We start from the raw sequence: 26,467 nt of genomic DNA, 5'->3' as shown, positions 1-26,467 counted from the left end.
ATCAGTGACAAAGCCTCTGAGAAGGAAATGAGGAAAACTACCCCATTCACAATAACCTCAAAAAAAAAAAAAAAGATACTTGGGAATCAACTTAATGAAAGAAGTGAAATATCTATACAATGAAAACTACAGAACCCTAAAGAGAGAAATCAAATAAGACCTTAAAATGTGGAAAGATCTACCTTGCTCTTGGATAGACAGAATTAATATTATTAAAATGACCATACTACCAAAAGCACTATACAGATTTATTGCAATTTTGATCAAAATTCCAATGGCATTCCTCCTAGAAATAGAAAAAGCAATCATGAAATTCATCTGGAAAAATAAGAGACCCAGAATAGCTAAAGCGATCCTTAGCAGGAAAAGTGAAGCAGGTGGCATCGCTATACCAGACCTTAAACTATACTATAGAGCAATAGTAACAAAAAGAGGATGGTATTGGGGCTGGGGATGTGGCTCAAGTGGTAGCGCGCATGCCTGGCATGCGTGCGGCCCGGGTTCGATCCTCAGCACCACATACCAACAAAGATGTTGTGTCCGCCGAGAACTAAAAAATAAATATTAAAAAAAATTCTCTCTCTCCTCTCTCACTCTCTCTTAAAAAAAAAAACACATCTAGGTTATAAAAAAAAAAAAAAAAGAGGATGGTATTGGCACCAAAACAGAATGGTAGACCAATGATACAGAATAGAGGACACAGAGACTAACCCACAAAATTACAATTATATTAGACAGAGATGCCAAAAACATGCACTGGAGAAAAGATAGCCTCTTCAACAAATGGTGCTGGGGAAACTGGAAATCCATATGCAACAAAATGAAATTAAACCCCTATCTCTCACCATGCACAAAACTTATCTCAAAATGGATCAAGGACCTAGGAATTAAATAGAAACTCTGCATCTAATAGAAGAAAAAGTAGGCCCTAATCTTCATCATGTGGGATTAGGCCCCAACTTCCTTAATAAGACTCCTATAGCGCAAGAGATGTAATGTTAAGTCATTTATTTGTTGACTCTTTTCTTCTTTTAAGGAATGAACTTCATGCAATTAACTTTCCTCTTAGTACTGCCTTCATAGTGTCCCAGAGATTTCAGTACGTTGTATTTGATTTCTCATTCACCTCTAAAAATTTTTTAATCTCCTCCTTGATGTCTTCTGCAACCCATTGTTCATTCAGTGGCATATTATTTAGTCTTCAGGTGTTGGAGTAGCTTTTATGTCTTATTTTATCACTGATTTTTAATTTCATTCCATTGTGATCTGAAAGAATGCTGGGTAGTATCTCCACTTTTTTGTATTTGCTAAGATTTGCTTTGTGGCATAGTATATGGTCTATTTTGGAGAAGGATCCACATGCTGTGGAGAAGAAAGTGCATTCTCTCATTGAAGGATGAAGTATTCTATATATGTCAGTTAAGTCTAAATTATTGATTGTATCATTGAGTAGTGTCCTTCTTTATCCCTTTTGATTAACTTTGCCTTGAAATATGTTTTATTTGGTATGAGGATGGAAACCCCTTCTTGTTTCTATAGTCCATGTGAGTGGTATGATTTTTCACATATAAATAGATAAAATGGAAGTGTTGTGTCCAACTACAACTAACAAATAAATATTTGTTTAAAATATTTAAAAAGTCAATAAATTTATTTAAATTTATTTAAATTACACAAGAAATTAATAAATACAAAGTTGCCAGATATAAAGTCAATTTGGAAACATTAGTTGTATTCATATATAACAGCAATAAACTGCTAGTTGTATGTGAGACTATTCATATGAGAAATACCATTTAAAATATCTTAAATCCTAGAATAAATCTAATGAAAGATGAGGAAAAACCTCTGCACAGAGAACCCCAAGACTTAAGAGAATTTAGAGGTCTACATTGATGGAAGATACCATGTTATTACACTGAGAGACTCCATTTGATCTAATTATAGATCAAGTTATACAATCCAATCCCAAACAAAATCCCATTCATGTTTTTGTGGAAATTATCAAAATGTTTCAAGATATATTTGGAAGTTCAAAGGGCCAATAAAAACAAACAAAAATGAAAAACAAACTTTTAGTGAGATTTCTTACAAAGCTACACAAAACAGTGTGGTAAGATATAAACAAATAGATAAAAGGACAGACAAAATAATCCAGAAACAGACCCACATGTGAATGGACACTTATGGCAGAAACAGCAAAGTGGTCAGAAAGGAACGGTCTTTTTCAATAAACGTTACTCTGTCAAATAATATACATATGGAGAAAAAATGGACCCTGGTGGATTGTGAATGTAAATTCCAACAGCACAGCAGTCAAGATTCTAAAATGCTAACATGGGACAATATCTTTATTCTTAGGTTAAGAATATAACATTTACATAACAGAAAAAGTCATTGATTATAAGGGAAACTATTGATAAATTGGAGAAGTTATCCTCAAAGGACACTATTCAGAGATTTAAAAGAAAATCCACAAAGCAGGAGAATGTATTTCTAAAACACATGAGCAACAAAGGAGTCATATCCACACTCTATGCAGAATTCCCACAGACCCATAAGGAAGACAAGAACAAATGGAAAAAGGGGCCACAGACTTGAGCAAGCACCCCCTAGAAAAGTATCCAAAGGCCAGTAAATTAATCATTAGTCATCAGGAAATAAAAAGATACTAATGATACATCATTAGATGTGATGGCTTGTCATTAAGATGATGCATCACATAATAATAAATAATCAAAATGAACTGACACTAAACACCTACTAGAAGAGCCAAAATTTAAAGGCTGATAAAACCATGTGCTGACAAGGATGTGGAGCAGATGGAACTCAGCACACCCTCCTGGTAAGAGTCAACCACTTTGTACCACACTTTGGAAAGGTAGTACCTACTAAAATTGAACATAAGCCTCCTATGACGTAACAATTTTCATTCTGACAGAAATTGTAGGACTATTCCTGTATTCACCAAAAGACACCCATGAATGTTCATTAGCAGCATGATTCTTAAGAGCCCCAAACTGAAGTTAACCTTAATACCCCTCAATAGTAAAATGATGAATAAATTGTGCCATATTCATACAGTGGAGCACCAGAGAGTAATAACAGGCATGTAGTTCACAAACATGACACTGAACAACAGTTGTACACAAAATAATAGTTTTGAAAGTAAACCAGTTTGTCTCCTTTTGAGCTTTCTATAAATGGAGTCTCTATTGTAAAAATGATATTATAAATTTAAATCTAATCTAGAAAAATGAGGAGTAATAACTAAAGTAAGCATAAACATGTTTGGGTGCTAGTAATATTGTACTACATGATTTGTGTGTTGGCTACATGTATATTTTCACTTTCTGGTAATTCTCAGCTCTATATTTTGTTGTACATCAATAAAAATATTATTAAAAATGGTCACTCTCTCTCAACCTGGATAGGAACATCAGTCATTCATTGAGGCCAGTGTTAGCCTGACCATTCTGGAAGTAGAACCTTGCCATCAGCTTATAGGGTAACACAAGTGCTTCTGTACATGGGTAAGGGATGCACAGCCACCTTCTCCAAATGCAGAATCAAATCATTAAAGAGTTAAGGGGGAGGGGGAATAGAGAAGATGCAAATTATATTTATCACGTGCAACCAAAATTTAATTGTGTATGTGCTTATAAATGTGGGTCTCTTTAATCATAAATAACATTTAAAGTAGTATCTGTAAATGATGATTTGATTGATTCCATTGGAAGTTATGTTATCTGTAACAAGATAACCAAAAAGTATGTCATAACTACTGGTTTTACTCATAATTTCAAAACTCATTTATGTTGAATACCAAATCTATAGAACTAAAAGTTTTTTAAAAAAAATTCATACCAAAGTAAGCAAGAAAGGACCCTATGTATACAATTCAAAAGTTTTCCTCTTATGTTTGGGTTTCATTGTGCACCTTGATTTATCTCTGGCTCAACACTGATTTATCAATGGTTTACTTTCATTTGAAAATTGTTCCAGAACCGGGAGCAGTAGCACACACCTGTAATCCTAGCAACTCATAAGGCTGAGACAGAAGGATTGCGAGTTCAAAGCCAGCCTTAGCAAAAATGAGGCACTAAGCAACTTATTGAAACCCTGTCTCTTAATAAAATACAAAATTGGGCAGGGGATGTGGCTTGAGTGCCCCTGAGTTCAACCCCCGGTGCCCAAAAAAAATTTTAAAAAGTGTCCCAGAGGAGCTATGAAAGGAAGAGTAAAACATTACAGAGTGGGTAGAAAAAACAATTCACTATATGGAAAACTTATGAAGTCCTATGTTTATTTAATAACGTTGTCTTTTATGTATTCTCTTTAGCTTTGTGCCAAATAACAACTCTTAAATATTGTCATGTGAAAAAAATATATAAACTGATTATTTCTTATCCAACTTGACATTATATAAACATTTCATTTACAAGACTGTGCCTGTTTTCAGGTGCTTCAATAAGACCTGTGAAAATGTAATATAATACATGCAAGCCATCCACCAGAAACAAAAAAAAAATGATAACCACATTCTTATTTTACCTTTTTAATTCTGAAAACTAGAATTAATGCAGAAGTGAGGATAAATGGGGATTTCCAGGTTGAGGTGCACACTGTCCTTAAGTCCTTTTCAGTATAAATCTGTGATTCCTGTATAGGCATACAGTGCTTTGTTTCTCCCCAGTACAAATAAGAAAGTTCATTGTCAACTGATTACTCTTTAAAAATTGGAAATGCTTTAATTTTAATAAACATTAAAGCATTTATCACATGCAACCAAAATTTAATTGTGTATATGGTTATAAGTGTGGGTCTCTTTAATCATAAATAACATTTATAGTAGTATCTGTAAATGATGAGCAACCACCTGAGCTGTAATTGTGTGCATTCTTCAGTTCATACAGAGAAGTAATATTGGAGATGATCTGCTTCCATGTTTCCCATAATAATCTAACATGTATAAGAAAGAGGATACCTTCATGCCCATTTAATGAATGTTATTAACAAGTGGTATTCTACATTATATTTGTAAAATATTTGAATCATTTGATAGAATGATACAGATAGAATCTTTAAAAAGTAATTTAGTTCTACTGTTCAAAAGTGCTTCCAAAACCAGCACACTCACCTCTGGGACTTTCCAAGCAGAAGTTTTAAGTACTCTAATCTCTTTTGAAAACAGAAGGGGGTAATATTGGAAAAGCGCCAGAAGTAAGCCTTGGTACTTCTCATGAAGTGCCACAGTGAAAGTACCTTCTCTCTCAAGTCAGTTCCTTTTAGCAAAATCACATCTCCTCCAGCTCTCCTAACCACTGCTTTTCCCAGCAAGCCTGTCTCCACAGAACATAGGCCAGGTAACCCCATGCTATTTCATCTGTGCTTAGGATCTTTCCTATACATTCTTCACCTAGAGGTTTTTGGTTGTTTGCAGTGCTGAGGCTCATGCATGGCAGGCAGGGGATCAACCTCTGAGCCACATCCCCAACCCCTTTGTTGAGAGTTTTAACATTCACTTACTTAGTACACAACTCTTAATTAAAAATGCAAAAGTATTGGGCTGGGGATGTGGCTCAGACGGTAGCCTGCTCGCCTGGCATGCACGGGGCGCTGGGTTCAATCCCCAGCACCACATAAAAAATAAAATAAAGACGTGTCCACCCAAAACTAAATAAATAAATATTTAAAAATTCTCTCTCTCTCTCTCTCTCTCTCTCTCTCTCTCTCTCTCTCTCTCTCTCAAAAAAAAAAAAAAATGCAAAAGTACTTTTTCCTCGATGTAGACCTTCCTGACTTAAAATGGTTAGGCTTATGACCTTTTAGCTTCATCATGGTATAAAAGTGTCAGCATTCAATATAAACTGTACTGGGAATTTTGAATTTTGTTCTTTTCTACAGTTTCTACAGCTAGCAGTATACAATACAATCTTCTCTTGCTGTGCTGGGCAGAGGCACCAAGCTGCAGCTCCCAGTGAGCCACCAGATCAAGAAGGTAAACAACCAACACTCTGCAGTGTACTTCATGGTTAACTATGACATTCAGTGGATTAGGTACGGTCAATGCATTTCAACTTACACTATTCCTAACTTAGGTATATTTTGATGTAACCACAGCATGCCTTAAGGAGCATTTACAATTTAGAAACATCAAAAATAAGAACAGCACCTTCTTCTTTTCCTTCTGCAACTTACCCAATGTTAAAATTTGGGTGCTTAGTGAGGCAGGACTGACCCTCTAGAGTCAGACAACCAAGACGTGAGTGCCAGCTCTGCCATTCATTGACAAGTGACCCTTGCTTGGCAAGTTATCAACCTCTCAGTGCCTCAGTCTTTATCTGTTAAATGAGAGTATCATATTCTTCACAAAGTTGTGATGGTCATATGTGACTCTTAAATATGCTGTTAGTCTTTGCTATTATTCTTTCCAGAAACTTCTTTATTATTCGCATAATAAAATCACATTTATGGTTGTTGTTTACAAACATGGGATGATACTGTTCTGTAACTTGCTTCTTTTACTTACTATATATATCATCTTTCCAAAATGACTTAATTTTCTTCAATAGTTGCATTCTATTCTAATATTATGATGAACCATATTTTCAACCATTTCTCTATTAACAGACAAGCACATTCCTTTTGTAGTTTTATAAAAATCTGACAGTAAACATCCTTGTGCTTCTCCCTTTAGAGACTGACATGTTAGATTCCAAGATATGGGATTGCTTCACAAAGGATATTGGCATTTTAAATTTTTTAAGTCAACACTCCCAGATTAGTTTCCAAAAAGCTTTTGGAAACTGGGCAGTGCACCAACCAACCTGCACAGTAAGGAGCTGAAAAGCCAGCAGTGGTGTGACCACGGTGACACAGGTGGAGGGGGCAGAGATGGAAAGATGCTGTTGTAAGTTCTTACAGCACACATAAAGTGGCAGATAACTTTTATATGCAAAGTGTGAATCCAGAGCTACCACTAAAACACAAAAGCAAGACAAGATATGGATAAAATGGGCCACCAGTGGAGAGAAAATGGAATCCTAAATAATAATCCAAAACAAAGTAGGAAAAAAAGAAAAGGAGCAAAAGATGAAAGAGAAAAAAAAGCAATATGGTAGACTTAAATTTCACCATATAGAATCACATTAAATGTGAATGGTATAAATAAATGCTCCAATAAAATCGGAAAACTGGACAAAATGAAAAGCAAGACCCAATTATATGCTGTCACTGTAAACAGGCATAAATTAAAAAGAGAATCAGATATACCACGTAAGTGTTATTCATAAGAAAGATGATGCGACTATACAATTAATAGACTTCAGAACCCGACATCTGACTAGTTCTACATCAGAAAGGAATGCCCTGGCTGCAGACCCAAGGGAAGTGTCTAGACTGGTGCCTGGGACCCATCTGAGCTAGGAGGAGGCGGGGCCGAGGCAGGTGTGGTGACTGACAGCCGGAGAAGGAGAGGCGGGAGAGGCAAGAGGAAGTGGCTCTGGACAAAGCCACTGTGAAGGGAAGACCAGCAATGTGAAGGAGGGCTTTATGAAGCTTTGTGGACGGTGTATGGTGTTGATCCGTTAACCGCAGTCACTGAAATCTCGTGCCTCGGTGGTGGTGCGTCCACCTTCGCAAAGCTTAGCCAGGAAGGGGTGGGCGCTCTGGACCGGACCCCGCCCGCAAGGCCGGGGGCGCAGGCAGGCAGGGTCTGGTAAAGGTGAAAGACGATTAGGGCGGATGGCCAGGTCAACGCGCCACCAGGAGAGCCGAGGGTAGGGGTTTCCTGGGCTAACTCAAGCACTCTCGGCGACTGACCACCTGGGCCATCAGCGAAGGAACCAAAGGAGACATTGAGCACGGTCATCACTCCCAGGGCGCCCTGCTTCCCTGCCCTCCCCTGCCAGCGCCCTGGGTGCCGCCGCACACGCCCCGCGCTCCGGCGCCACTGACCGGCACCGCTTCGCGCGGCCGGTGGAGGGCGCAGGGCCAGCGGCGTCGCCGGGCAGGTGCGGAGCGGGGCGGGGCGCGGCGGGGCGTGCCGACTGGAGCCGAGGACCGAAGCGCCGTGGGGCCTCAGAGGCCGCAGAGGCCGCGGCGCCCAGCCCGCCTGCACCGCGCCATGGCCCCGCGCGCCCGGCGGCGCGGCCCGCTGCCTGCGCTGCTGGCGCTCTGCGCGCTGTTCACCGCGCTGCAGGTAAGGAGCCGCGCCGCGCTCGCGCGGCCCCACGCCCTCTCGGGAGCTCAGGGCAAGAACCAGGAGCCGGGCGGCGACACCGCTGAGACCAGGGGATCGTGCGTGGCACTCTGGCTCCTCTGCCTCCAGAAGCAAGAGCTAAGGCTTTTGGGGGTGGAGACTTGGGTTTTCCTGGAGGTTAATGGAGGTGGACGGTGGAAGGAGGGAAGGCGAGTGGAGACTACTGGGGCGCAGAAGGAGGAGGTGTCCCGGACCCAAACACTAGGGCACCGGCTCTTCCGGACGCCTCACTAAATCTCAGACTTTGATGGTTCCTTTTGATGCCATCCAAACTCTTCTTGAGCACCTACTAAGCGCCTAGGGCAAATAGATCCTGCAGAGACACATAGGTATAGAAAGACACCCAGTGGGAACAGAGAATGCGCGTGAGGAAAATCCAGGGTCCAGACAACCACCGCGTCTGATATTAAAGAGGACATCTCTCAGGGTTCTGCTTTCAGACCCTCTGAGCCCTTCAGGACTACTGGGTCACTAACTTGGGTTACACACCCTTCCTTATCTCAGTTTCCTTTACACTAAAGAACAGAGCAGTCCCCTCCTCGGTAGCCTGTCCTGAGTGTACAGGGACAGAATTTAGAAGGTTCTTCAGGAAAACTGGCGAACTTACTTTTTTGTGTCCTGCAAACATTGGGTCCACCAGTTTAGTTTCTGGTTCTGAATAACCATAGAATCACTTGTTCTCGGAAACTCTCTGACCAAGTTCAGGCAAAATCCTTTTTGCAATTGGAGAAATCAGGGTACCACGATATGCTTCAAGACAATATTGGTGCCAGAAACAGGGAGCCCCGCTCTCTATGATCTCAACCTGGGACTGAGCTGGATCTGCGCAGGAATGCATAGAGGCCCACAGAGGCTAATCTCACGGCGGCCAAGGCCCTTCTGAGATTCCCAAGTCCGGGATGCACAGGGCCTTCCTGATGTCCAACTGCAGCTCGGTGGAGTAGGCAAATCAGTTCTGAAGAACCCACCCACCACGCAGCCAGATAGGAATTCAGAAAGAACCCTGAATCCTTGGATCCTTGAATCCAGGGGTGGGTTGCTTTTTGTGGGAACCCCCTAGGGCCACCCTTACCCCCATACTTAGGAGCACCTCATGACTGATAAAGAGCTTCAGTCCCTTGGGCTGGGGCTGGGGCTCAGTGGCAGAGCTCTTGCCTAGCATGTGTGAGGCACTGAGTTTGATCCTTAGCAGCATAATAAAATAAACAAATAAAATAAAGGCATGCTGTCCACCTAAAACTACCAAAAAAAAAAAAAAAAAAACCTTCAGCCCTGCTAGCAGGGCTGCTTGATATTGAGTAGCAGCTTCCCAGACGTTTTCTGCCATCCAGGATTTTCAGAAGATTTCTCCCTACAGTTATCAAGTAGGAACTGATTTTCTGTCCTGGAGGAGAGCTCTATAGTGCAGAAAATTGGGCACACCAAATACTGTACTAGAAAAATCATTTATTCCTGAAAGTTACTCAGAAGGAAGGGTGAATGTTGGTGGTTTTCTTGGTTTCAGCAGTTTGAGATTTCCCTTCTTGATTCAAATTGGCTTAGGCTTCTGTTAACATCTGTCCATAGCAGGGCACTGAGTCCTGTGTACTTGGAGACCTACGTTTGGAGTGAGAAGAGAGGAAAAAGCCAGTTTAGGTGAAAGCCTTGGCAAAAATAGTGGGAATGTGGTGAAGACGGAAGCAGAAAGTTCTAAGGATGATTCATTGTCATTTCCAATCATATGGGTCTCTTAGGATGGTTGAAGGAAAAGGAGGAGGAAAAACCTAATGGAATTTTTTCATTTTAAGCCTTTCAGGTGTTGCTTAATTAAGTGTTCAACAGGTTGAACAGGGTGCTACCTTATGTGAACTAAAGGACTAGGGCTTCAGTGAACAGCTACCACCTAAGAAAAACTCGCCTGACCACGCAGCCAAAAGGCATCTCCCATTGCTTTTGAAAAACTACGTTCGTACCTAAGCATATGACATGCTCTAGGTTCTAATGTTAATAGCAAGTTCTATCAACAGAAGTTTAATTTTCAGAGTGAATTTTCAACAAGTGCTGTTTACCCTGTGTTTTCCTTTAAGCTGTTTAATTATGTGCACTTTCTGGTAACAGGAGGCATATTTTATTAAGACTCCCAAGAAATCAATTGGGAACATGTGCTGCTAAAATGCAGGTTATGGGCTGGGGATGTGGCTCAAGCGGTAGCGCGCTCGCCTGGTATGTGTGCGGCCCGGGTTCGATCCTCAGCACCACATACCAACAAAGATGTTGTGTCTGCCGAGAACTAAAATAAAATTTAAAAAAATGCAGGTTATAACTCAGATGATTCCATAGATAATTAGGATACGCATTTGTAAGCATACCTAAACTTGGGCATTGGTCAGTCCCAATCAAACAACACAGGGATGTTTTTCCGCTTTTTTAAGTTTGTACACAAGGTCACCTGGGGAAATGCATTCTCTCTGGAAAGTGGGGCTAGATACAGCGTTACAATATTATTCCCCAAAGACCCTGTTGGTTACAGGCATTCCCTGTGTTCAATTACTGCACTTTGGTCATCCTGTTCTTTTAATCCCAAGACTTAGGAACTTCACTAGCAATCCAGGGAAGTTGTTAGTGATCACACCCTGGGCAGGTCTTGAGGAACTGCTTAGTTGGGGAATTGATTGTACAAAGTAAAGCTGGCAAAAACAGCCTCTGGAAAGTGAATTATGCTGGGCACAGTGGCACGCACCTGTGATTCCAGCTCTTCAGGGGGCTAAGGCAGGAGAATCAAAAGTTCAAGGCCAGCCTTAGCAACTTAGCAAGACCCTGTTTCAAAATAAAAAATAAGGACTGAGGTTGTAGTTCCGTGGAAGAGTGCTTGCCTAGCACGTGTGAGGCACTGGGTTCGAGTCTCAACACCACATATAAATAAATAAAATAAAGGTCCTTCAACAACTAAGAACTATTTTTAAAAATAAAAAATATAAAGGGCTGGGGATGTGAATCAGTGGTAAAGCACCCCTGAGATCAATCTCCAGTACCAAAAAAAAAAAAAAAAGAAAGAAAGTGCATTTTGTGCAAACATTGTACATTTATGTTACATTAGATTCAAACCTACCTAGAAGGTTTTAAGTTTTACCTTTTAAAACATTTTTATAGGGCTGGGTTTGTGGCTCAGTGGTAGAGCACTTGCCGAGCACATGTGAGGTACTGTTTGATTCTCAGCACCACATATAATCAATTAATTAATTAATTAAGGGTCCATCGACAACTAGAAAAATATTTCCAAAAAAAATCCTGTAATCATATCTCTGTCGGATTGTATTTATGACTAAGATTTTTTTTTTAGATATAATAAGAGTATTTACCTTTAATTGGTTTTTACGTCGATCTTTCCGATGGGTTTCAAGTAAGGACATACAGACACACACTCTTCCTTAAGATAATTGACGATGCGCAGACCTAAGGGCAGATGCCCGCGTTCCCGGGACATTTAGAGAGTGTAAAACACAGCGCTGGTGAGAAACAGGACGAAGACATCATTGTGTCCTCGCAGGTGCCACGTGCCGTAGTGTAGTGGAGAGCACCAGGAGAGGGAAACTGCCGATGTCATAAAGCAGCCTGCGGTGACAGGAAGGCAGAGGGCAGGGCGGGAAGGCCCAGGGTGTGCAGATGGAGGACCCCAGAGGACTTGCTGGAGTGAAGGGTGGGTGGGGAGGGAGTCAGGGTCAGGGAAGAAGTGGCTGGAGAGGTGGCCGAGGAGGAAGGCTTTCCAGGTGGGGAGGACAGTGAGAGTGGTCCAGGGGTCCTGATTCCAAGGGAATCCTGCTAGAAGGAAGCCACTTCTGTTGTGACCTCTGGGCTACACAGAGCTCTTCATTCAGGGGCTCCCAGCAAACAGATGGGGCGTTCCCCTTTTACAGTTCTGCGATAACTCTTGATAACTCCTGTATGGTCCTTATTGAGGTGGTAGGGGAGACAAATAAAAAGCAGATAGGCTAAGGGCTCTGGCAAAGCCCGTGGGGCAAGCCCTGGAGGAAATCCCCTAGGGTGGGGCTGGGCTGCAGGCAGGTGGGTGCTGCAGGCCAGTTTTCTTCCTGCTGCCCAGCCCATCCTAGAGGTGGCTTGGATACGGATGAATTCCCGCTTGAGAACACACATGCTTAAATGTGGGATTTCAGTGCATTTGGCTGATAAATATTTCAGATGCCTCCCCTGTTATTTCCTTTCCACCACCTCCCCGCAAATGGCCAGTCTGTGATAGGAGGAGCTCCCTCTCTGTGATAAGGAACTATGAGTCTGCCTTTTCAGTTATCTACCAGTCCTTACACCAGGAAACCTGAAACAATAAAGATGTGTCCCTGAAGGTCAATAAATCAGTGTTTTATGGGGCCATGGAAAGGGGAGTTCCAAACCTGGGCCTCCTTTGCAGAATGTTGTTCTAAGAAGATGTAGTGAGAACTTTATCTGCCATGGAGTAGTAAAAACGTTTCCCTCGTTCTATTTGCCTATTTGGGGAGTGCATGAGGAAAAAAGAAATAGTGTTTTCTCACCTGGTGTGTCCAGTGGATTCTAGGATGTGTCTGGGCTCCCCCACGCCCCCTGTGGATCTGTATCCTGCCCTGATGGTCCTCAGCTCTCCAGGTGATTCACACCCTGGGGCATCTATCCACTGGCCAGGTGGCCACCCCAGCAGAGCTGATGGCCTGTCTGCTGTCTCCTGCCCCCATCCACAAGGGCATCATACCTGCCCCTAAGCCCACGGGCTCCTGGCTTGGTGTGCCCCAGACCTGGATGGGTAAGCTTCTGCCCCGTGGGTAGTTTTTCCCTGAGCACCATTCTGTCCTCTCCCTGATTATAGGAAGGCCTTTCTCTGTTTCCCACTAGGGCAATGTGTGGGCTTCCTTGAATATCCACTGCCAGACACAGTTTAGGGTTTTGCTTCCAAGCACAGAGCCTGAGGAGACCAGGATGGAGCATGGCTTCACCCAACAGGCTTGGTCCTTCTGAAGTTCTTTCTTCTGAGGTTGGAAGCTGCGTGGGTGTTGAGGGAGGTTCCGCACAGCTGTGTTTTCTGTCCTGATTCTGAGAGATTCTCTGAGTCTGTTTCCTGCCAGTGTTCCCCAGGCAGCTCCCTGTCTGTCTCTGACACCAGAGGGCTGGCCCCGGGCCGCTGTTCTCACAGCAGCACGTTCCAATTGCCATGTGCTTTCAGACTAGAAGCCCAAAGGGGCCCCTGTCAGCAGGCGGAAATCACGTCCTTTTTAGCTGTGATGATAACTTTATATTTCTATTTGTTTCGTTGGCCACCATTAACCTTCGACCTTTGATTGTTGGGGGTTGCCACATGCAAGACACGGCTTTCAGTTCAGAGCTGTAAGACTGCAGGTGTGTTCAATGCAACAAGTTCAACACCCTCTGCCTACGTGACACTCTGCAAAAGTCTAGGAGACACAGACTAAGGACCACATCCCCTGTCCCCAGGAGATTCAGAGTGCAGACAGTGAATACATAGGACACTGTTCCTGGGAGCACATCAAAGTGTGGTGGGCACACAGGACGAGGAACGGTGACCTGAAGTGTCGCAGATCTCCCCGTCCTCCTTCCTCGTAGTTGTGCGTGTCCAAAGCACTGCAGAAAGTGCAGAAGAGCGACAGCCGGGCTGGGCTTCCAGGGTGCTTCACGTGGTGGTGGGCATGGCGGAGTGTTTTCAGGGAGCTTTAGAGAATGCAGCAGAGCAAGGCAGAAGCCTGCGCTCAAGGCTTCGTGTGCAAGCAAAATAGTTCAGATGTAATCTTGCTGCACCTCGGGCCCAGGAGGGACATGATCAGATTTGTGTGTTATGGGGAGGAGCACCGAGGGTGGGGCCCGAGGCCAGTAAGGAGGCCACTGCCTTGGTTTGTGGAAGGGCTAGAAAAGGCTCAAATCAGGTCAGGGCCATGGTGTGAGAAGAAGCCGAGTGCAGGGTGACTTCAGAGGTGCTAGGTGCCCACAGCCCGGGTACAAGAATGTGGCTCTTTAGACCTATTTAGGGGGAAAAAAAAAGACATAACATTTGCTAGGACAGAATAGGTGACCATTTGGATTGTGTTTTTCATAGCTTATTAAGGGAGCTGCTCTCTTGGTCCAGATCACAGTGTTGTTCAGGTTCAAGTGAAGGAGGACTTCCTCTCCCGGCACACAGAGGAGGGTGAAGCCACCTCTGCAGCCCCTCCTGACCGTCTTGCTGGGAGGCAAAGGCAGAGTTCTTCAATGTCAAGGAAAACAAGCTAAAAGCCACCCGAGGCACTGGACACACAGGATATCTGTGTGTTCTGGAATTCAGAGAGCCGTTTCCTGGCCCAGGGTGCCTCAGCATGAGGACTTCAGGGTGGAAGCCGGAGCTAAAACTGTCACTGAACAGAGATAAGCAGCCAGTGATCCCCACCGGGCCCAGCGTTACAGCAGGTGTGACCTGACCCCTGGTCTCCCTGCTCTGGCTTCAGATAGGTCACCTGCCCCCGTAGGAAGCAGTGTTTGTGTTGGACCCACAGCTTGGCAAAAACTCCTGGCTTGCGAGTCTGTTTTCCTGGAGGTCACGGTTGCCCAAGTGAGTGTTTCCCTTCCTCGTGGACCAGCCCCTGTTAGACTCCCCACCCCACAGAGTCCTAACCCAGCAGGGGACACGGAGACCTGTCTGGTACAAGCAAAAACAGAGCTGCCAGGTTTCCAAGTGGCCGGAAGAAAGACTGCCCAAACTATACTTTCAGTTCATCAGAGTAATAATAACTTATTACATTTCCTGTGCAGAGCATTGAGAGTGCAAGAGCCACTTCCTTATGCCATCAGAAATTTGAAGACTTTCCATTAAAAATGAGGAAGGAAAACTCTAGCTTTTGGTGAATGTGACAGCTAAACAGGGCGAGTGGGGAAGAGGCATGCGGTCTTGCCGAGGGTCCCGTGAGTGCCGCAGTGCCCGCTGGCCTGGGTTCTGGCACATCTCCCAGGAGGGGAAGGAAGACATATGCATATATATGTTAGTGTGCATACACAGATATGTATAAAATATATTAGCATGTAATCCATACTGATTACTTCATCGTTGTAATTAGCATCTCACTTGAAAGAGTGCCACTTGGTAGCTCAAGCAGCCGCCAAACCCATGTGCCACTTAGACCCAAGATAGATCCTAAAACTTACAGGGACTGACAATCTGTTTGAAAGAGATTATTCACATCCGCCCTTGCTAACCCATGTCATTGTCTAATAATTCCTAATGTCAGGAACTTCCTCAAAGCAGACCTGAATCTAACATGTCACAATTTGACCTCGTTTCCTCAAATTTGTTCTTTAATAGGATAAAGACGGGTTGGTCAATGTCTTCTTTACTTTAGTGTTTCTATTGCTGAAGCTTGTTAACCCACAACTTCCCTTTCTCCAGGGTTATTCATGCCAGTTCCTTTAACATCTTTGTGAGATTTTTCTCCTTCCAACACCGGGGACAGTGATTTTATATGCACTGGCAAAATATAATCTTAATCAAATAAGACCCCACAGGGCATGGTGGAAAGCAACAGGGTCAGGACCTGCCCTCTCTGGCCCGGGGGCTTGGGATCTCCCATTCCTCTTTCCTTCCTCAGCTCTGCTACAGACAGGGATGCAAGAGGTGGCCAACAGGTGGGACGATGACCTTGAAGGGGAGGGTTGGTGGGTGGTGTTCCACCCGGTCCTGGAAGGGTAGATTCTGAGGGGCAGCGAGCTCGGGGAGAGAAGAGGCAGAGGGACTCTGCCGTAGGCCAGCAGCTTTCTCTCTCATGCTCATGTCACCGTGCGGGGAAGACAAGGACACAAAGGCGGGGGGCGGGGGCACATAACCTGCCTGAGTGGGCACAGCTAGCAGGAGAGAGATGGAACTCCTCCCAAGCGCCTGCGCTAGTGGCCATGGTCTTAACCCCTGTGTATTGTGTATTTGTTCAGCACTGAGCCAAGCCCCCAGCCCGGGGCCTTAACCCCTCTGTAGAAATGCTTGCACAGTTGCTCTGTGATGGAGCCGACCTGGTACAGAAAGGGACTTCTTGGAATGGTGGCGGGGAGCAAGATAACCTGTCTGCATTTGTGCCGTCCATGAGGGGACATATCCATCGAGGGCTTTCTACAGCCATTGTTAGGCAGAAAAGAAAATGCTGTGTCTTTAAGGCCACTAGAGATAAAGGACGGAGCCCAGGAGCATCTCCAGCACAGGCTGTGTGTGCCAGCGATCCCTGACTCAGGAGGAAAACAAGTGTGATGCGCTGAATCATTCCTGCCACTTCCCAAAGCAAGGCACCTTGGCTCCTCTCTGCCCCCACCCCCACCCGCAACCAAGGGCCCAGACTTGAGTGCCTCAGCCTGGACCTCAGCTGCCCACAGAGGCCCACTCCTGTCCTGCCAGCTGCCTGCCAGCCTTGGGGGCGGGACCTAGGGCAGCCGGGCAGCCTAGAGTCCGTTTGGTCTCATAAGCTTTGGGAGATAGTTCCATGACATTTTTCAAGGTTCTTCATGTCGCAGTTTTACTATGATTACAGTGAATCTGGAGGCTCCAGCTTGATCCAAATGTCCTAGACTCTTATTTTTGATGTCTCTGCCATGGTACCTATCAAGACCATTTTCTGTTATTGACATTTTTTTTTCCAATTCCTTAAGAGCTGTACCCTAAATAGTAGGGGACAGGTCAAATAAGAAAAGGGTCAGAACACACTGAGCCTTCTGGGTCCACCGTCAGCCTAGAGCTTTGGCTTGCAGTGAGATAGGGGGATGCCCCAAGGACGGGCTGAGGACAACCTGGTGCTGCTCAGGCACAGTGCCCAGAAATCTAGAAACGGAACCCAGACCTACGGCAATGGAAGGTGAGACAGGGCAACTGAGTGTTCAGTGGGGACATGTGTGCGCTGGAACACAATTTCATCTTGAATCCTGATATCTTCCTTCCTTTCTTTGTATTTTCTTTGTTCTTCCTAGTGATTGAATGCAGGGGATACTGCATTACCACTGAGATACATCTCTAGTCCTTTAAATAAATATATATATATATATATATATATATACACACACACACACACACATACACACACACACACATATTAGTTGCAGTTGGACACAATACCTTTATTTTATTTATTTATTTTTATGTGGTGCTGAGGATCAAACCCAGTGCCACACACGTGCTAGGCAAGAGTTCTACCACTGAGCCACAGCCTCAACCCCCCCATCTCCAGTCCTTTTATTTTTTTGTTTTGAGACAGGGTCTCACTAAGTTGCCTAGGCTGTCCTTGAACTTGCAATCCTCCAGCCTCAGCCTCCCGAGTTGTGGGGACTACAGGCCTGTGCACAATACCCAGCAAACCCACTAATTTCTAATGGGCACCAGGTTTAAAAGTGAAAAGGTGGGATCATAAAAAGTCGCCCCCTTTTGATGGCCAGGTTTCCCATGTTCCAGTCAGAGTCCCTGTGACCAGGCCATGGGGGTCCACTTTATGTGAAATTACAAATGACCAAAGCACCAAGATGCACACCCATCCTCTTAGCTGTGCAGAGCGATCCTCAGGTGTGGGAGTGCAGAAGTGATGGTACTTGGCAACTCTGTGCCTGGAATGGTTCCAGGGCAAGAGCCACCTCCAGAGACATGTCCCCAGAGGGTCAGGCACCGAGAGGCCAGTGCAGCTGCACTGTGGGTGGGCAGCTCTGTGTTGCGTCCCCATTAAAAGCGAGACGTCAAGCCCTGGAAGAGATTTTGCATCTTGAGGTTGTGACCCCCTCTCCACGGGGTATCTGATTTTGCCCCCAATTGGCACAGTCTTTCCACGTCATGCTTGGGAATGTGAATTTGATTCAGAACTGGTTGGAAACTGTTAGCGTCTCCTGTAAAGGGAAGTAGTGAGGTCCCGTGGTCCTTTGGGGAAAAGCACTCACTTGGTTCTGGAGCTCTGCTGCCCGCCCAGCACTGCTCCAGTCTGCTCGGTGCTGTCCTCCTCCTGAGCACGTCACTCCCTCCCTCTGGTGAGGATGCAGGCCTAAAGGAAAGCCAAGTCTCCAACCTGGTGCCGGGCACATAGTAGGTGTTTCCTAAGGGTCCATGGTGTCTGTATTCAGTGATGGGAGGAGTGATTCTCAGTGCTTACTATTGAGAATGTGATAGTGTTTGAGATTGTGAGAAGGTTCTGGCTCTGGTCTTTGACATCAGCAGGCACACACAGAGCCAGGTGCCAGGGCCTTGGTATGCCATTGAGCATAGGGTGACTGGGCACACTGAGCCTGAAGTACCCAGTGGGAGCACTTTAGAGATATCTTACTGCAAACCTTGGGGAAGATGGGGAGGGTGTGCTAAGGACCCGCTCACAACTCTCAATCTACCAAGAAGAGCAAACGAATACAAAATTATTATGGAGTGTCAAAGGGACTGGGGTAGGAGAAAGCTCAAGCAGTATGAGACCCCGTAGCCCCACAGTCTGGGGCTGCGTGAGGGGGGTCTTGGGTTAAACCAAGACAGGCAAAATCAGTATTTCACATTTCAGCTTAATAGTTGACCTGAGCCTCAAAGGTTGAGCCGCAGGGCGGGAGCCACTGGAGCAGTGGGCTGCAGGGTGTCCAGGGCACCGAGCCTGGGCCCAGCAGCTGAGGAGAAAGCAGGAAAAGTGGCAGGAGGTGAAACGGAGGTGTGCGGGGCCTTGTGCACCTTGCACTGCAGCCGGACCACAGGTTGGCCTTCCACATCATCTCTGACCTGGCTACTCAAAGACGGGCAGCCTGTGGGAGCCCGTTAGAAATGCAGAGTCTCCGGCCCCTCCCCAGGCCCCAGACTGAATCAGAATCTGCTGAATCAGAATCTGCATTTTATAAGACGTCCTTGTGATTCTGTGGCCCATGAGAGAAGCAGTGGATTAGGAGACGTGATGGAAGGGGAGGTGCAGATAAGAGGGGCAATTCCTTCTTTGGCCACTTTAGGGGCTCGTGGCCTTAGCAGTCGGCATCCACAGAATGGAGGAGCAGCCTGGAAGGGTCCTGGGCCTCCGGCACCCCAGTGTGCTCTTGGAAGACGTGCACAGAGAGGGCTGACTTTTACTACAGGAAAGAGAGAGATCTTATCTCGAATGAGTAAGAACTTAAAAAAAAAAAAAAAGGGCTTTCACCAGGGAGAAAAAAGGAGCCCTCCGCAGAGCCTGTGGAGGCCATGCGGAGGTCAGAGCCATCCTGAGGATTGTGTTCAGGACACAAACCTTCCCTGCACTTTTTTTTTCAAGTAGCTCACAGCTGCAAGCTTTTTCACTTTCTCTCTCTAGAAAACAAAGAAACTTGCCATGACACTTTTGAAATGCAAAGTGGTTTCTCCATTTTCACTTGGGCCACATGTTTTCTTTTCAAGGAGTGGAGCATAATATCAATGCATCATGAGAAAAGGGTGGGCAAAAAGCAAAGAGCTTTGATAAGTCTGAAGCGGATCTTTCTCTTTCTTTAAGGAGCATATCTGGAATCAAGGTGGTCAGGGGAAAAAATGCAGATGGGCCCATCAGCTATCACAATGATAATTTTTAAAAGTCTTGTGGCAAATTGTCTTAGTCTGTTTCATATTGCTATGACAAAACACCTGAAACTGGAAACTTTATAAAGAAAAAAAAAGGTTTATTTGGTTCACAATTCTGATGGCTACAAAGACCAAACAACATGGTGCTGGCATCTGGTGAGGGCTCTCTGGCTGTGTTACATGGCAGGTGGCATTACATGACCAGAGTGTTCCCAAGAACTGCAAGCATCAAATGAGTTTGGAAGAAGTTATGTGTTTAGAGATGAAGCAAAAGACCCAGGAGGGGCCAGGATCACTCCTTTATAATGACCTGCTCTCTGGTGAACTGATCCACTCCTCCGAGACCCAGTGCACTCAGGAGATCAGCACCGGTTGCTTCACAAGGGCAGTCATGACTCGATCACTCCCCACTCAGCCGCATCTTTCAATGCCACCGCATTAGGGAATGACACCTCCACTCCAATCTTGGTGGGGACAAGCCACATTCAAACCACAGGCATTCCTCCATGGTGAGGAAAACATAATGAAGTATTATTCAGCCATAAAGAAGAGGGAAGACATTTTGCCCGGTGACATAAACCAGACACAAAAGCACAGATGCTGTGTGACTCCACTCAGATGGGGCACACAGAGGAGTCAGTAAAATGGTGGTGGCCAGGGCTTGGAGGAGGAGGACTGGGAGTTATTACTTAATGGTGGCAGAGCTTCTGTTTGGAGTACAGAACTGTTCTGGAAACAGAAGGCCGTAGGATATTGTTGAGTTGTACACTTAACATGGGTAAAACGGCAAATGGTGTCTTACATGTCTTTCACCACAGTAAACACTATTAAGTTTCATTACCCTAAAGTTAAGAAAAAATGGCAAAGGATAAGCACAAAAAGGAGATGAGGTTGGACTCTCCCAGCAGAAGGCAGCCTGAGGCCGGGCTGAGCTCCCTTGGCCTCCCAGGTACCGCGGTGTCTCTCTGTGCTGTGTTCAGGGCAGCTCTTTCCTGACCCTTCCCTCTCTGAGTGCGAGCCTGGATCCCCGTTCTGATTTGTGCCCTTTCTGAATCTCACAGTCTTTCCAAGTGGTTCCTGAGGCTGCTTAAATGAAGACCCTTCCTGTCCTCCTCCACAGCCTCTGCCCTTCCCTGGATCCCACAGACCTTCCTGAGGCTCCTCTTCCCCCCCCCCGCCCCCCTGCCCCCTCCCTGCCCTTCCCCCTCCTTCTCCTCCTCAGTCGGGCCCCTCTTCCCATGCCTCCTTCACCACCAACACCCCTTTACCTCCCCCTGCACCCAGCACATGAGGAGCCCATCAGTTAGAGGGTCCTGGGCCATGATCTCCTTTCCCGTCTGCCATCATCGAGGGCTGAACTCAGGGATCTTTCCAATGCAGCAGTGCGTGGACTGTTGATCTGGAGCGTTGTGCATGACAGCTTGCTTTCCTCTCCATTTCTGTGGCTGTCAGTCCCCCAACCCAATCCCCATATGAAAAGCTTGAAAAGCAGGTGCATGGGCAGGCGCAAGCCTGTGATCCTGGCAGCTGGGGAGGCTGGGACGAGAGGATCATGAGTTCTAGACCAACCTCAGCAACTTAGTGAGACACTGTCTCAAAATAAAACAGCATCAGGGATGTAGCTCCGTGGGTTTAACCCCCAGTGCCACAGGGGGGAAAAGAAAACCCACAGGAAAAGAAAACTTCAAAAGGCCACAGACGGGGCCATCCTTCAGTCTTGCTCCCAGCCAATGCCTTGTGCAAGAAAATGAGAGGTAAAGATGACTTTGATGGTGTCACTGTAGCAAAGCTTTTTAAAAAGATCCAGGCTCTCTATTTTTATGCCCTAAACTAGACCAAACCTTGTTTTCTGGTCCAAGTTACGAGACAGATTGTTTTTTGAGGTGAAGGTGAATGAGTTTGGCGAAGGAATGACCGGCTTTATTATTTGCACAGTGAGTAAATTTTCACGCAAGCGCTGAGGGAGGCTGGTGTCGTGTAGGGAGGGGTTCATCCACAGTGTGGCTTTCAACGGCACCAGCAGGAGATGACCACCTGGGACGAGTGCCTTTGGGTGGGAGTTTTGAAAACTCGTTTATCACTAGACACGTTCACACTTCACAGTGCCCCACATCCTTTAGTGGCAGGCCAATTGTAGTTTGTGTGACAGTCAATTTTCTTCATAATCTTCTCAAACAAACTAAACTGATCTTTTGAATCATACTAATCACTTGAGTCTCACTTTTGACAGATTTTTTTTCCCCCTGAAATCAATTCTGTTTTAATACTCAGGGAGTTTTCTGCTAAAGCTTCCGATTCTCTGTGTCCACTTGCGTCATGCCTCAAACCACATACCTGGCTGGTGTAACCTGGGCTTTTCGAGTTTCCAATAGCTTCTTTAGTACACTGGTCTCCACGTGGAGTGAACACACCCCAGGGACTTTGCCAGGTGATACATGGGGGTGCACAGGTATCTCCCCAAAATGCTGCCCTTATTCTGTTTGTGTCTTTCACTTATAACATAGCATCCTGCTAGGTGCCTCTGCAATGTTCCGAAGTACGAAATGCAAAGTTTTGGTTTGTACAAAAGAAAAATGAGTCTGCTCTTTTCCTCTGGGTACCTGTAAGGTTGAAATTCTAACTTCATCTGAAATGAGACTGTCTAGGAGGACATTCGGTCATAACTTGGTTAACGTCTAATTTAACAGAAGTCACCCACAGATAACATCTAGCAGCAGCTTTATCAGCAGACACACTGAGAAGACTGTCCCTGCGTGCACCCAGGTGGCTCACACAACCGGCCGAACCCCAGACACAAAACCACGGAAGTGACTTGGATCACTTGTCAGTGATTCTGAGCAATGCTTCAAGTTTTTTATGCCATGAAAAAGGATTTTAAAATTTGAAACCCAACACGCTTTCCTAATGCATGCACTTCCCCGGAGTCATGCTGCAATGCTAGGTCCTGAGCCTTGGTTTGCCAGGGCCACGTTAAAAGTCAAGAAACATGGTATGCTCAGGGACACCCAGCCTTTGGGATCTTTCTGAGTCTCGGATACAGTCTTCTTTCTCCTTCCTGTATCCCTCAGAGAGTGACTGACTGTAAGTGATTTCTACTTCATTCTGCTCAGGTGTGCACATGACTACCCCCCAACTCCCCCTCCTGGACTGCAGACCTCATACTGGGGGCATCCCTCACTTCTCCCAGCAACCCACTAGGAAGGTGTTCAGCTTCAAAGTGACGAAGCAGAGCCTTAATATTGGTGGAGTAGTGTCACATGCCAGTGCAGAGTCATTTATATCAATGATCACATCTGATTCTCAGTGCAGGGGATGGGGCACAATTATCAGCCCCTTATACAGTGAGGGGACTAAAGATTAGAATTGGCTTTTTGTCTTTCGCCTTTTCGTCCTCAAAGAGTAGAAGTGTAGACAGTTGTGTTACAGAAATGCCAAGCATTCTTTTGTCTAATGCAAACTGGAAGCCCAATTGCAATCACAGACCCAAGTAGAAAAATCGCCCTGCACCGAAGCCCACCCTGCCTGGCCTGTACAGCTGTCTGGCCAGACTTCATTCTGTCCTAGCAGGTCACCTGTATCATGTCCTCTCCTCCAACTGAGCTCTTTTGGGCGCTGTCCTTGCTCACTATAATTCCTATATTGTGTCTGATCCAACTTGACTTTAGTTAGCATTTAATCATGCTTTTTTTTTTTTCCCCTGGAGAAAACAGTCCTATCTAGTTGGGTGCTGCGGTGCACAGCTGTAATCACAGTGACTTAGGAGGCTGAGGCAGGAGGATCACAGGTTCAGCAACTTAGCAAGGCTAGAAGCAACCTAGTGAGACCCTGTCTCAAAGTGAAGAAAAAAAAAAAAAATGGAGCTGGGGAGGTGGTTCAATGGTTAAGTGCCTTAGGTTCAATCCCTGGCACCAAAAGAAAAAAAGAAAACTGCCCTAACTTCTGAGCCACCAATGATCCCTGTATCATTTCTACTCTCTGTTAGAGAACCAAGAAGCAGGATGTTGGGCACGTTCTTTCCCTTCACAGACATGACTCTGCATATGCTCAAGAACAGGTCGCCAGAGCTGCTCCGTGGGGGAGTGCTCCCTCGCATGCGCCAGGCCCTGGGTGCCATCCCCAGCACCACAGAACAAAGACCCCTGCCCCAAAGCTTCAGGAGGGTATCTGGAAACTTGTGCAGGAAAGCTGAAAAGCTCTCCCAGAATTCCCAATGGGAAGGGTGACTCTGTGACTCCCTGACTGCCACATTTGTGAGGGGAGAAACTTAGACCTTCTCTCCGACCTGTCTTCTCAACATTCAAAGGAGTGGAGAAGAAACAAGGGCGTGGGTTGCAGGTCACCTGGGTCTTTGATGCTACCCTTTGTTGGTTGGCTGTTTGTTTACTTCTAAGGCCTCGGAGAGCATTGGCTTCTTAGCGTGAGACTCTCATGGAAAGGAAGCCGCCTTGGTGTTCTGGGGACCCAGGTCACTAGTAATTTTTTTTGTACTCTCTCCTGGCTGGGGTCGGCTTCAGTCGTGATTTTCTTGAAGGGGTTTTTTTTCAAGGGTGGCAGGACTATTAAGTAAAGTGCTATTTTCACATTTAATAGTCTCTCTTAACAAAACCACAGAGTTCAAATCTACTGTAACATTCGGAAATTTGATACCATCCTTTCTGAAATTATAGCCAAAGTCTCAAATAGAGTCATGAGTGATGTTTTATAAAATCTGTGGAAAATCCCTCACTTGTCCTTCGGGGTGAGGTTCTTTCCCTCTTGATTTGACAGAAGAGGCCAAGTCTCTCTGCTTTGTTCTGTGTCAGCATGAATTTTCAGTGGAGCAAGAAAGTAATAATCTCAGTGTCCATAATGGCTTTCCCTACAGTCAGGCTCATTAGCCGCATGAAAAATAGAAGTTGAAGTCAACCTGCTCTCTAGGACCCTAAGTACAGAGCCACTGGTCCCTGTCGCTCCCCTGGCAGAAATCACGTGTCCCCCCAGGTACGGTTTTTCAGAATGAGCTCCGACATGGCTTTGTGTAGTGAAATAAATCCACAGAGCTTTATAAGGAGAATTTAAATTTACGATGGGTCATCTCCCATCCCTCCTAAAGCCTCGCATAGACCGTGGACATGCTTATCTAGAAGATTCTGTCAGCCACTGAGATAAACCCCAGCCTGTATGTCCTGAAACAGAGGTCCCCAAGACACAAAAAGACTCTTGAAAGGGAGGCCGAAAAGATCAAATAAATCAACTGCATCATTATCCAACTTTGTAGAAATCTGTAGGGGAGATTTGAATGTGTGGAAGATGTTTGCTCTTTGATTCAGGAGCGGTCTATTAGAGAACAAAGGTTACTTGGTGTAAGTTCTGTGAGTCAAATTGAATTTATTTTAATTTTTTTTTTTAGTTGTCAATGAACCTTTATTTTACTTATTTATATGCGGTGTTGAGAATTGAACCCAGTGCCTCACACATGCTAGGCAAGAGCTCTGCCACTGAGCTACAACCCCAGCCTCGAGTCAAATTGAATTTTTATAGTTTATTGATTAAAAACTATAGTAAGGCTCTGTCGGTACAGGGCTGCTTAGGATAAGACTTCTGATTTCCACGAGTCAACTTATATTTCCTCCAAACACAAGTCCTGGAAAGAGATTTGGTCCCCGCTGGCCTTTTGAGTCAGTATTATAAAGAATGGTCTCCCAGGTGGATCCCAGATCAGTTCTCTTCACAGTTACAGAAAGATACACAAGGAAAAAAAAAAAAAAAAGGATGGTCACATTGGAACATGGCTTGGAGAAAGGTAGAGGGAGGTGTCCCTAAGTCGGCTGTGATGCCTTCTGAATTTTGTTATCATGTGACTGTATTCCCAAGAGAATAGTCGGTTCTACTTTATTTGCTTCATGAAGACAGCTATGGTTCAGAAGCTTTGACTGTCTCAGAAGGAAACAAGTCCATCGTAAAGAAGAGCCAGAAAAAATTCTAGATAATCAGAAACTTGTACATCTCATCTTGGCGATCCAGGGCCTTCTGCTGTACATCTTGGAGGAAGAGGCCACTGCAGGTGGCTGACACCCTCACCCCAGAAGCTGAACACCTGCAGCCTTCCCTTCCCCTGCCGAGGCCCTTCAGAAGCCTGGGCAGGAACAGGATTTTGTGGGGTTTATCATTTTACTGTGATGGCTCTCCATGATAATAGCCATCACCTGGCAACCAGAGGGAGCTGGGTCTTAGAACGTGAAGCAGGTCCCAATTCTGGGCAGCTGGAGGGCAGGGCAGGGCTGCTTGAAGGTCTTGGGAGCCTGGGGGCTCTCAGCACTGGCTAGTGGGCAGGGCAGCCAAGGGTGAGGGGGCGGACCTGAAAACTAGAAGAGGAGGAGTCTGGCTGTGTGGGGCCGGGACCCACCCATCTGGCTGAAGAACATCTGTTCATTCACACAAACAGATGACATCCAGAGGGTGTATCTAGGAGGCCATCTGGACACAGGAGACCAGCCTAAGGAGATCCTGTGCAGAGTAACAGGAAACCAAGCCCGAGCAGGTGGGACTCAGGAGACCATCTGGGACTTGGGAGCAAGGAGAGAGCCAATCTGACCTGCAGCATCCAGGCACAGGTCCCTCAGTGCCCTGGACCCACAGAGACCTGTTGGAGGGTGAGAACCAGTTTCCTAGTTGTCACCAACACAGAATCTGTCGTGCAGAGAGCAACAGCGAGCCTG

General features: G+C 45.6%; 1 protein-coding gene across 1 annotated transcript in view; it reads left to right on the top strand.

Moving 5' to 3' along the window:
- The first annotated feature begins 8,128 nt into the window (after window positions 1–8,128).
- Tnfrsf11a (TNF receptor superfamily member 11a) overlaps window positions 8,129–26,467 on the top strand; it is a 51,687-nt gene continuing 33,348 nt past the window's right edge. Inside the window, exon 1 of the mRNA XM_026404629.2 lies at window positions 8,129–8,203. Coding sequence (XP_026260414.2) covers window positions 8,129–8,203 — 75 coding nt within the window. The remainder of the gene's footprint in view (window positions 8,204–26,467) is intronic.

Source organism: Urocitellus parryii, chromosome 13, assembly GCF_045843805.1.
Source record: "Urocitellus parryii isolate mUroPar1 chromosome 13, mUroPar1.hap1, whole genome shotgun sequence".
In the NCBI taxonomy this organism is placed as follows: domain Eukaryota; kingdom Metazoa; phylum Chordata; class Mammalia; order Rodentia; family Sciuridae; genus Urocitellus; species Urocitellus parryii.
The sequence above is the reverse complement of the archived record's forward strand: the minus strand, read 5'-3'. Positions and strand labels throughout refer to the sequence as shown.